General features: G+C 44.9%; 1 protein-coding gene across 1 annotated transcript in view; it reads left to right on the forward strand.

Annotated features, from left to right (window-relative positions):
• LOC136639152 (uncharacterized) overlaps nt 1-12,401 on the forward strand; it is a 140,982-nt gene that overhangs the window by 31,202 nt on the left and 97,379 nt on the right. The window contains 2 exon segments of the mRNA XM_066613163.1: nt 5,111-5,173; nt 5,298-7,261. Of these exon segments, the coding sequence (XP_066469260.1) occupies nt 5,111-5,173; nt 5,298-7,261 (2,027 nt within the window).

Genomic DNA, 12,401 nt, shown 5'->3' on the forward strand with positions numbered 1-12,401 from the left:
ATTCTGGGGCACTACTTAAGTCATATTGTGTCTCATTATCCTCAATGCGCTGCTTAATAATTTTCTTTGCCTGTTCCATTCCCATGATTAACAAAATCGATCTAGAGAGCCCCAACGAAGCAATTTTTTGCTCAATTAACTGGGCCCATTTTGACTTAAAAGTATCTTGCAGAATCAATGGTACAAGACCAGTGGGAAGATAAAGCATTCTTAGCCAGTACATGAGAGTTGCAATCCATATCCTGGCCTCAATTTTAATTTGACCGGTTTCTAATCTTAATTTTATGTTGGCAACATCTCTAGGAACTCCCAATATTGCTCTCAGGAACTTTGATTGAACACGTTCTAGAGTTACAGTATTAGGAAAGGGGCCCAATTGAGAGCCATATGTTAACTGAGCTACTACTTTAGCATGAAACAATTTTATGGCTGAAGGAATATAATGCCCCCCCTTTGTTCTCATAAATTGTAATGTTGCAGCAGAACTTCTCTGAGCATTTAGAACAACATAATCACCATGCGCTTTCCTAGAGCCATTAGATTGAAAGACAACCCCTAAATATTTAAATTGATGGATCTGATCAATTCTATGCTGATTAATCAACCATGTTCGCATTATTGGCCTTTTAGCAAATGACATGATTTTGGTTTTTTGAAAGTTAATTGTCAGATCTTCTTGCTCACAGTATAGAAACAACCTTTGCAATGCTCTTCTAAGCCCAATTGGAGTCCTAGAGATGATCGCTGCGTCATCAGCATACAATAATGTTGTTATGTGTCTTCCTGCAATTTTTGGAGGATGAAAGTTAATATCTTTTAACTGGTCCACCATAGAGTTAATAAAAAAATTAAACAAAAGTGGAGCCAGAAGACAGCCTTGTTTGACTCCTTTATGGGTTGGGATGGCTTTCGTAAGATGGCCACGAACACTGCATCTTACCTTAAGTGAGGTATTTCTATAGAGAGCCTGAATAAGATAGCCGTCTATCACTACTAGAAGCCTCTAGTTTCCTCCATAATTTGACCCTTGATATTGAGTCAAAGGCTGATTTAAGATCTATAAAAGCTACATGTAGAGAAGTTGCTTTATCAGAGGCATATTTTTCTACAAGGAATTGTAATATTAGACAATGGTCAATGGTAGAACGTCCCTCTCTAAAGCCTGCCTGCTCTTCTGCAAGTATCTTATCCTCCTCCAGCCAAACTTTAAATTTCTCATACAAATGCCTGGTATATAGTTTAGAGATAATATTAAGTAAACTAATGGGCCGGTAGTTTTCAGGATCATCTCTATTTCCCTTCTTAAATATGGGAACTATGATAGCAAATCCCCAGTTTTCTGGAATTCTACCAGTTGTATCAATATGTGTAAATAACGATGCTAAGACCGGAGCCCAGAATTCTAAATTATTTTTGACTGCCTCTGGCGGTATCAAATCTTCTCCAGGAGCTTTTCCCTTTTTCATCTGGGCTATTAGACTATGAATTTCAGAAGTTGACAGCGGTGGCCATGGTGGAACATCTTCAAGCGTGCTATTCCATCTCAACTGGGCCACATCTGCGTCTTTATATAAGTCTCGAAAATGTTCCTCCCATATTCCTGGATGGATATAGCAATCTGGGAGTGTTGGCCCAGAAGTTGGAGAGATTTTTATCATTCGCCAGAAGAGTGTCAAGTCTTTAGATTTTGCTGCTTGAATCAATTTTTCCCAATTTTCTTTCTGGGCCTCCCTTTTCTTTTGCAGTAGTAACTTTTTATAGGTTTTTTTCTCTCTCAAAAGGGATTGAACCACTGTCAAATCTGAAGTTAATTTGTAGGCTTGATAGGTGCTCTGTAAGACTTTTTTTTGCAGATACACATTCCTTGTCAAACCATGGCTTCGAATTAGGGTAGTGACATTGATGGGTCGCTTTTACCTTATCAGTAACAAACTGTTTCAGCTCACAAATCAGCTCCTCATAGATTTCCACCGGATTACTCGAGTGCATTATAGACATCCTAATACTTTGCATGATATCAGATGCAAGTAGAGTTTGTAAATTCGAATCCATCTTTGGAGTCCACTTGGCCCGACAGTATGTTCCTCCCTCAGGGAGTATCATAAATGGATATTGGTTAACAGTTCTTAAATAAGGAAAAGGGGCTTTCATACTCAGTGAGACAGGAAGATGGTTGCTTTGAAATTTTGATGCTACTTCCAAGTTCTCCAATAATGGGATTAAATTTGGCGAGATGATTATATAATCTATTAGGCTCATTCTGGCTCCAGCCAAGTAAGTAAATTCAGCTGGGTAATCATTCCCATATACACCATTTAAAATGTGCAGATTAAGCCTGGTGGTCATTTGATGTAACAGGAACCCAGCATAGTTTGCTTTCTTATCTTTAGATTGCCGATTAAATGGGAGTCCGTTTGAACCTAATGTGGGAGGGTATGCTTTATATTGAGAGTATAGGGCTTGATCGTTAGGGCCTATACGAGCGTTAAAATCTCCTCCTAAAATCGTGTAAGTATTGGAGTAATTATGAAGTAACTGTGCTACATAGGCTTCAAACTCTGTCCATATTTCCAGAGTCAATGATTTCTTCTTTTGTTGGGGTAATTACACATTTATTATCAACAAGTCCCAATGATCAAAATGGACAAGAGTAGCCATTGCATGTTGTTTAAAAGGTGGAAGCATCCTTGTGTTTACACACAATGATGTGGCAATCAACATACCTAAGCCTCCCTTACATCTTCCGCGACCTGCCCCAGAAGTTGCACTTATAGAGTATGAATGAAAACCATTAATTGCCACCTTTTCCTGAATCCAAGTTTCTTGCATCAGTACAATATCCTTAGAAGAGAGATATTGTCTTGATTCAGGGTCCTGGAAAAGTCCGGTCCATCCATTTATATTCCACGAAATGAGGGCAATTTTATTTGTGTGCTGGTCAGATACCCGTCATTGTGCCTCTGAGGAGACACTTATTATCTCCTGGGCATTCCCTTCATTTTCATTCTCCTTCATGGTCAGATCTAAATTCAAACCATCCTGAAAAGCAGGGGGGGTCTGCTAGATATTTACTCTCTAGCGCATCCGCGTGGAGGGGAATCATCACAGGGTTTAGATGGTATTCTGATGTCCTTACATCAGCTTGAGAGATTGAGGAATTTAGATGTACTAATACTGATCCATCTTCATGATCTGGAGTAGCCTGTATTCTTGTTGAGTTATGTAATCCTTCATTTAATCCCTCGATAAAAGTCTGTGAGCCCTGGAACTCCTTCAACCCCCATTGCGGCTCTATAAGGGAAATTTCTCTCATCTCAGTGAGATTGTCAGGCTGTTCCAGAGCAGAGAGTAACCTAATTGGAGTTAATGTCTTTAGTTCTGCTTGTGGATCTAAAGTTAATTCCAAATCGAAACAAGAATTTGTTTTTGCTATCAGCTTTTCCTTAGGCAATGAGCAACTCAAAAGGGTTGAGCCTTCTTGGGCAGAGAAATCAAGATCTAAAATCCTCTTATCTTGGAAGGGAACCAGGATTTCCTCATGCACTCTTTTCCTTTTCGGCATTAAAAGATCATTCAATTTGTCTCTGAGTTTGGAGAGGTCTGAAAATTCATCCTGTTTCTCATGATGGATTCTATCTAATTTACAAGGGCTGTTCACTCGCCATTTATCTTCCTTATCATGACCAAACTGCCTCGCAGCTGGGCCTGCGGTTGATGTTGGAATATAGGCATATTTTACTTTTTTAGTTCTGGCAAGGACTTTAACCCCATGCTCTTTGAATACTCTTTGTGGAAATATACCATATCTTCTTAGATGTTGGGATAAATGCAAAAGTTGCAAAGGAATATCTGCTGATCTAAAATCTAAAAGCAGTCTTTTATGATAATTTTGCAAGGGCAAAAAATAAAAATGGATTAACTCTGCTGGAGCAATATTTCTATTCATTAATTCTATCAGGGAGGAAAGAATTCTTTTCTTGGTTGTCCAAAGCTGGATGTCTTTTTTGGGAAAACAGATTAAAACTTGCTTTGTTTGCAGTACTCTTTGAACTCTTTCTTGATTACAAGCTGGAGGATGTGGGGCAATGGCGTCCTCCTTTCCTCTTCAATGAACACACGTTTGGCTTAAGGCTTCTAATTGCCTTTCCATTTTACTAATTTTCCCCAATAACACTAACAGAGTCTCTGCAGATAAGAAACACATTTCACTCAGACATACTATGGAGCAATTTAGATGTGGGGGAGGAGCATTTATTGCCTTTCGGCTATTTGCGTCCCGTCCTGGAGATTTATTCTTTCTAACATTCTCTGCTTTCAAAATGCTTGCTGTTTTGAGATAAGTTGATTTATTTATGTTAGCATTTAGCAGACAGGACTCAACTTCATGACACGTAGAGCTGTTGTTAGATACTACTATCGGAGTACTCACAGTGTTAGTAGCCCTCTTAGAAGGAAAAAAACTTTCAATTCTGAGCTGCTTCTTTTTTCTCTCCTTTTCATCCTCCTCCTCACCGGGACTGATATTGTTTCATCTTTTCTTCAAGCTCTTCCCCCCATTAGTGCGTATGGAGTCATTTTTTATCTTGTTTATGGCTTCATTTATCTTAACAGAAGCAGGAGCTAAATCTAAACACTGTTGCTCCTCCGCCATCTTGCCCCTTCTCTCCGTTTGTCACTGAAAAACCTCCCATGATGTGCTGGGGTCGCCAGTCTCATACTTTTTCATTTTGGGCTGTGGCACGAAAAACACTGAAGACCACTATTGTAGAGGAACATTCCACTGGACTCTTGGATCTGAGAGAAGATACTGTGAGACTTGAGACAATCAGGCAGGAGACCCGTTCTCATGACTACTCCATGAAAACACTGTCTACCAAGGATGAAAAATTTGCCTCAATCCAAGGACAGGTCAGGTTGCAACAGTCCACACAGCCATAATTTTTCCACTCCTGAGGAAGGGTTTCTTGAGAGTCGGTCAGCGCACAGAGCTGCAAGACTATCCATACTTTCCTGGAAGTTAGTGCCACTTCTGAGTATATCCACCTAGGTGTATGCATTAGAGGTCCCATTTCTCTATTGTGCCACTAAAAAGGTTCTCTCTCTGTTCCAGGAAGCAGCGGAGAAGACACTGAGGATTGAATGGAGCCACGTGGGTGTCACCGGAAGCAACTACGTGTGATCGACAGGAAGTGACTTAAGAGACCAAGACGGATCAGGGAGGCAGAAAGGAAGCCCAGCACCTACCTGGAGGACAAATTGGTTGTCCATCAGGATTTTGTCCAACATGAAATCCTAAACATCACAAAGGGAAGAGAAAGAATCAGCATCCTTTGCACAGGGACAGAATCAGTGGTAAATTCAACATTAATGAACATAGCAAAATGCTCACAAGGAAGAAATCATTTGATAGCTCTGAGTGTAGAGAAAGCATCAATACAAGCATTTGTCCTACTGCCCATAAAAAAATACATGAAAGGGCAAAAGCTGAAAATCCAAAAAGATCAAGAACTCTGAAGGTAAACCAGACAGAGAAAAGGGAAAATAAATCTGATGCTCATCAGAGTAAGGATTTCAGTGTCATCCCAGTCAGTTCACAGAAAGAAACTGGAAAGAGGAGAAAGAAATGCCCTCAATGTGCAGAGACCTTCAGCAGTAAGGCTGACTTTGTAAGACATCAAAGAACAGGGGAGAAACCATATAAATGCTTGGAGTGTGGAAAGAGCTTCGGTCTCAGCTCAAACCTGACTGTGCATGAAAGAATCCATACAGGAGAGAAACCATATCAATGCTTGGAGTGTGGAAAGGGCTTCAATGAGCGTGGAAAACTTACTGTGCATCAAAGAACCCACACAGGGCAGAAACCGTATCAATGCTTGGAATGTGGAAAGAACTTCAGTGTGAGCTCAACCCTGACAGTGCATCAAAGAACCCACACAGGGGAATCACCATTTAAATGCTTGGAGTGCGGAAAGTGCTTTCATCAGAGCTCAACCTTGGCTGTGCATCGAAGAACCCACACAGGGGAGAAACCATATCAATGCTTGGAGTGTGGAAAGGGCTTCAGTGAGCGTGGAAAACTTACTGTGCATCAAAGAACCCACACAGGGCAGAAACCGTATCAATGCTTGGAGTGTGGAAAGAGCTTCACTATGAGCTCTAACCTGACTGTGCATGAAAGAACACACACAGGAGAGAAACCTTATAAATGCTTGGAGTGTGGAATGAGCTTCAGTATGAACTCAAGCCTTACTGTTCATCAAAGAACCCACACAGGGGAGAAACCGTATCAATGCTTGGAGTGTGGAAAGAGCTTCACTATGAGCTCACACCTGACTGTGCATGAAAGGACACACACAGGGCACAAACCATATCAATGCTTGGAGTGTGGAAGGAGCTTCACTGTGAGCTCAAACCTGACTGTGCATGAAAGAACACACACAGGAGAGAAACCATATAAATGCTTGGAGTGTGGAAAGAGCTTCAGTACGCGCTCATACCTGGCAGTGCATCAAAGATCCCACACAGGGCAGAAACCATATCAATGCTTGGAGTGTGGAAAGAGCTTCACTGTGAGCTCACAGTTGACTGTGCATGAAAGAACACACACAGGAGAGAAACCATATCAATGCTTGGAGTGTGGAATGAGCTTCAGTATGAACTTAACCCTTACTGTTCATCGAAGAACCCACACAGGGGAGAAACCGTATCAATGCTTGGAGTGTGGAAAGAGCTTCACTATGAGCTCACACCTGACTGTGCATGAAAGAACACACACAGGAGAGAAACCATATAAATGCTTGGAGTGTGGAATGAGCTTCACTGTGAGCTCACAGCTGACTGCGCATGAAAGAACACACACAGGAGAGAAACCATATAAATGCTTGGAGTGTGGAATGAGCTTCAGTATGAACTCAAGCCTTACTGTGCATCAAAGAACCCACACAGGGCAGAAACCCTATGAATGCTTGGAGTGTGGAAAGAGCTTCACTGTGAGCTCACAGCTGACTGTGCATGAAAGAACACACACAGGAGAGAAACCATATAAATGCTTGGAGTGTGGAAAGGGCTTCAATGAGCGTGGAAAACTTACTGTGCATCAAAGGACCCACACAGGGGAGAAACCACATCAGTGCTTGGAGTGTGGAAAGTGCTTCAGTGTGAGCTCACGCCTGACTGTGCACCAAAGAACCCACTCAGGGAAGAAAACATACAAATGCTTGGAGTGTGGAAAGAGGTTTAGTCAGAGCTCACACTTGGATGTGCATCAAAGAACCCACACAGTGGAGAAACCAGTTCTCGATATCTGTTGAGTTTAAGTTCCTGGAATTCCTAACAAATACTCAATCTGCTGATAGGGAATCATTGATCCTATGTGATAATTGGTGTTTGCGGGAGGGGTCAATTGCTTTCCAGCAGTGGAGATGCTCAGAGTCCAACAGAGACCCTCCAAATGGCACTTGTGATTAGCACAGAGCTCTTTAAAATGGATGTGGGAAGCTTCAGAGTGTGAGTAGACAGCTATCTGCTGGCATTCTGAAGCTTTCCATGGCCATTTTAAAGGGTTCTGCTCTAGCTGCATGAGCCGTTCTGAAGGTCTCAGCTGCCTTCCTGAGGGTGTACACTGGCTTCCTGTTGCCGCAAATTGCTTCAGGATGGCCACAGGTGGCATGCAGATCACAGGCTGCTGAGAAGACTCCCCGAATACTGAGAGGTAGGGGGCAGTCCTGCTCCCTGTGGATAATTGTAGAGAAAACTGACTGTAAATGCCTGGAGTGTGGAAAGAGCTTTAGTCGGCGCTCTGATCAGATGTTTTATCAAAAATCCCATAAAGAGAAGCAAACACAGAATTGTTTGGAGAGTGTAAAAGGTTTCACACCTTCCTTCTAGCACACCAGTGAACCCACACACATGAAGAACTGCATGAGTGGGGGCCTGGTTTCCACAGACCCTGAGCTCTGACCAGCTCCAGGCCAAGGCCTCCTGCCAGCTCTTCCCTGCAGGTAGGAGGACTCTGCAGCCCATGTTCCCTGTCTGTTCCTGCAGCAATAGGTGGACTGTGCCGTAGAACACCCCGGCCACCTCTTGAAAGACCAGACTCTGGACTGTTGTAGCCCCCCAGGGTGATGTAACCCTGAGGGCTGGCATTGACAGTGGCAGTGCTGCCACAGGGGTCCCCCCTGCTACTTCCTGCTCCCCCCTGCCTGCTAGACTTTGGGAGGAGCAATCCCCTGCATGGAAGAGCACCCTCTCCCATCTCTCTTTTCTGATCACGGCCTGCAGGAATCCGTTCACCCTGAGCTATCTTGTTTTGAGGAGGAAGCAGAGGAGGAAGCAAGAGGGTTACACCACAAAAGGGTTGGACGTATTCATTGAGAACAGGTCTTTCGATGGCTACTAGTCATGATGGCTGCGTTGGTATGTTTGGGTCCAGCAACAGTGTAGCTCCAAGTTCCGGTTGCAGGGGATCAATGGCGAGGAAGACACGTACCTTTCTGTCCTGCTTCGGGGCTTCCCAGAGGCAGGTGCTGGGCCACTGTGGCAAACTGCATTGTGGAGCAGATGAACCCCCTTTGGCATATTTTCTCTTTGGTCCTTAGTTTCTATGTGAGAACAAAGTGCTTATTTCTGGCCATTATCTGCTTAATGATATTGCTTCCTACTTAATGACACGATTGAGGGCACAATCCTAACCAACTTTCCAGCACTGGCATAGCTGTGCCAGTGGAATGTGTGCTTCATCCTGCAGTTGGGTGGCATTCACAGAGTCCTCCTCAAAGTAAAGGAATACTTGTTCCCGAGCTGCATTGCCCTTATGTCGGTGCTGAAAAGTGGGTTAGGATTGCGCCCTGAGATGAATAAAATTATGCAGGGGATGGACAGTGGATAGAGGGAGGTTTTTCTCCCTCTCGCACAACACCAGAACCAGGGGGCATCCATTAAAATTGAGTTTTGGGAGAGTTAGAACCTACAAATTAAGATATTTCTTTACCCAGTGTGTGACTTATCTGTGCAACTATTTGCCACAGGATGAGGTGATGGCAACTTGCCGAGATGCCTTTAAAAGGAGATTGGACACATTGATGGAGGGAGTCTATCTCAGGTTACAAGCCATGATGGGTTTGTGCAACCTCCTGATTTTAGAAGGCCAGATGCAAGATGCAAGATGCAAGGAAGTGGCAGATGCAAGATGTATCTGAATGCCAGATACAAGGGAATGGCACCAGGTTGCATGTGTCATGTTGTCTGGTGTGCTCCCTGAGGCATCTCATGGGCCACTGTGAAATACAGGAAGCTGGACTAGATGGGCCTTTGGCCTGATCCAGCGGGGCTCTTCTTATGTTCTTAGGACTGCTGGTGGAGCTGGAGCAGACAAAAGGAAACATCTGTTGACCCTGCATGCAATTTGTGGGACTCCTTGCCAAAGTATGTTATGGCATCAGGGTCACATTCTAGAATGTGGACAATACCAGCTTGGATGGTCTGACTGCATAGGCTGCAGCTTTGTATGTTCACATGACAGTATATCGTGCTGGGAGTTTTATGGGGAACACAATTGTGTTATCCTTATGGAAACTTGAGAGCTGTAAATGGCAGCCCGGAATTATGGGGGTTGCCACTTATCATGTAAAACCCAGATGTCCTAATTTGAAAAGCCTGGAAACTCAGGAGGCTTGTCTAAAAGGAAATGTCTCAGGCCGCTGCATGTGTCTTTATTTGGTTGAAAGAACAGTTGTAGCTACGAAATAAGAGATTGTTGGATCTGGAAGGTTTGGACAGAAGGTTTGGATGGTGTGGTTTTTATGGTATGATAAACTAAAAGAAAATCTAGAATTTAAAAATTACTATGTTAGACATGCTTTGTTGAGAATATGGAGCAAATACAAAATTAGATTTTATACAAAAATACCGTTGTGGATCTCTCCAGGAGAAGCTTTTTTTGGTTGTCATATAGGTTCTACAGAAACTTGGTTATCATATAGAAATTGAATAATTTTTACACAAACTCAGGATAGGATGAAGACAAGAAAGGAGCTTTTACGGGAAGGTTCAGTTGTCAGTCGTTTCAGTATTTACAGCTTTTGGAGAGGTTCAAAATGGATAAGAAAATGTATGGTTTTGGAGATTGTATTTCTCTGTTGGAGAGTCAACTATGTCTGGTAGAAGAACAAGCCATTACAAAAATGTCTAAGTTATCGCAACAATATGAGACCGAAGAGGAACAGGTTAAGGAGTATATGATGCAATGGGCGAGAAATGTTGGTCATGAGATATCTATGGAGCAATGGGAGAGCTTGTGGATTAAAAGATTAAAATTTGCATTGAATGTAAGCCTTAAAGAGCACTTTTATAAAATGATGTATAGATGGTATTTGACTCCAGGTAAATTGGCAAAAATGTTTGAAAATGTACCGAATAGATGTTGGAAATGTAAAAGACAAGAAGGAATGTTTTATCATATGTGGTGGACCTGTACAAAAGCAAAAAAAAAATGGACTTGGATACACCAGCAAATACAGTTGATATTTAAGGTAAATTTAAATGAAACCAGAAGCGTTTTTGTTGGGAATATTGGATGATTCGATTCACAAAGACGATGAAACTATATTTTTATATATGACAACTGCTGCAAGAATATTGTATGCCGCCTGGGGTTTGCTCTGCCCTGGAAAGGTGGCGTGTCCTTGGATCAGATCCTCTGCAGCCCAGGCAAAGGCGGCCCTGCGCATCCCAGGAAGGAGGGCTGGAGCCTGCAGCCGCAAAGGACCCTCCCAGCATCTCCCCGGGAGGAGCAGGAGTGGTGCCCAGAGGTGGTGCGCCTCCCCCCAGCCTCCAGCCTGGGATGCGCTGCAAAGAACCTAACAGGAGGGACTCCGGGGGTGGGGTGTGAGTGGGGAAGCCCCTCCTTGCTCTGCCCCTTCCTCTGCCTCCTGCATCCACCCGCTCGCCCGCCCACGTGTTGGAGCTCAGCAGTCCCTCTGGTGAGTTCCCAGGCAGCTGGGGGGTGCCTGGGCGGTGGGGGTGGAAGGAAAGAGTGAGAGGAGGGATGGGAGAGGAGCCCCCAGTGGGGCAGAGACACCCAGAGCCAGGGGAGGGGGCTGGGCAGACGAACAGTGATCCCCCCATTTGCATGGGGGTCCCAGGCAGAAGTGGGTGGCAGAGGGAGGGGAGGGGAGGAGAGGAGCCCCCAGAGGGGCAGAGACACCCAGGCCCAAAGACAGCCAGGGAAGGAACAGGGGAGGGGGCTGGGAAAAGGGATTGAGACAATCGCCTCTTCCAGTTGCATGCCAAGCTTTGGGACTCAGCCCCTCAGCCTGTCTGGTGAGTTCCAAAGCAGTTGGGGATGAAGGGGGTCCCTAGTCAGTGGTGGGTGGAAGGGAAGAGGAGGGGTGGGAGAGGAACCCCCAGAGGGGCAGAAACACCCAGGCTGAAGGGCAGCCAGGGAAGTAAAAGGATGGGGAGGAGGTCTGGGAAGTGGAAAAGTGACAATCCCCCCCCTTGCAAGCTAAGCTTTGGGTCTGCCCTTAAAGGGTTTTGTCTCTCTAGTGGGGATTTCTATAGCCCCTTCCTTTGCCTTCCCCACTGCAGCAGACATGTGGACTCAGCAGACATGGACTCACCACCTCAGCCCCTCTGCTGAATCCAAATGCAGTGGTGGTGAAGGGGGAGTCCCAGTGGGGAGGTGGGTGGACAGGAGAAGCCCCCAGATGGGTGGAGATGCCCAGATTGGAAGCCCAGCCTGTGGAGGGAGAGGGGAGGGGGCTGAGAAGGACACCAACTGCAGCACCTCCCCATTGCATGCTAAGCTTTGGGTCTGCTCTGAAGCAGCTGGTGTGGTTGGTGGGGTTTTTGACAGGGACAGTTTAAAAGCCGGATCAGAGAGGGCCAGAAGGGGCCATTCAGCACTGAAACCCATGCGGGAAATGGGGGGGTGTAGGAGAACATAAGAACAGTCCCACTGGATCAGGCCATAGGCCCATCTAGTCCAGCTTCCTGTATCTCACAGCGGCCCACCAAATGCCCCAGGGAGCACACCAGATAACAAGAGACCTGCAAGGCATCCTGGGAATTGTAGTTAAGAACACAGCCCCACTGGATCAGGCCAGAGGCCCATCTAGTCCAGCTTCCTGTATCTCACAGCGGCCCACCAAATGCCCCAGGGAGCACACCAGATAACAAGAAACCTGCAAGGCATCCTGGGAATTGTAGTTAAGAACATAAGAACAGCTCCACTGGATCAGGCCATAGGCCCATCCAGTCCAGCTTCCTGTATCTCACAGCGGCCCACCAAATGCCCCAGGGAGCACACCAGATAACAAGAGACCTCATCCTGGTGCCCTCCCTTGCTTCTGGCATTCTGACATAACCCATTTCTAAAATCAGGAGGTTGCGCATACACATCA

This window comes from Tiliqua scincoides, chromosome 2 (genome assembly GCF_035046505.1).
Source record: "Tiliqua scincoides isolate rTilSci1 chromosome 2, rTilSci1.hap2, whole genome shotgun sequence".
In the NCBI taxonomy this organism is placed as follows: domain Eukaryota; kingdom Metazoa; phylum Chordata; class Lepidosauria; order Squamata; family Scincidae; genus Tiliqua; species Tiliqua scincoides.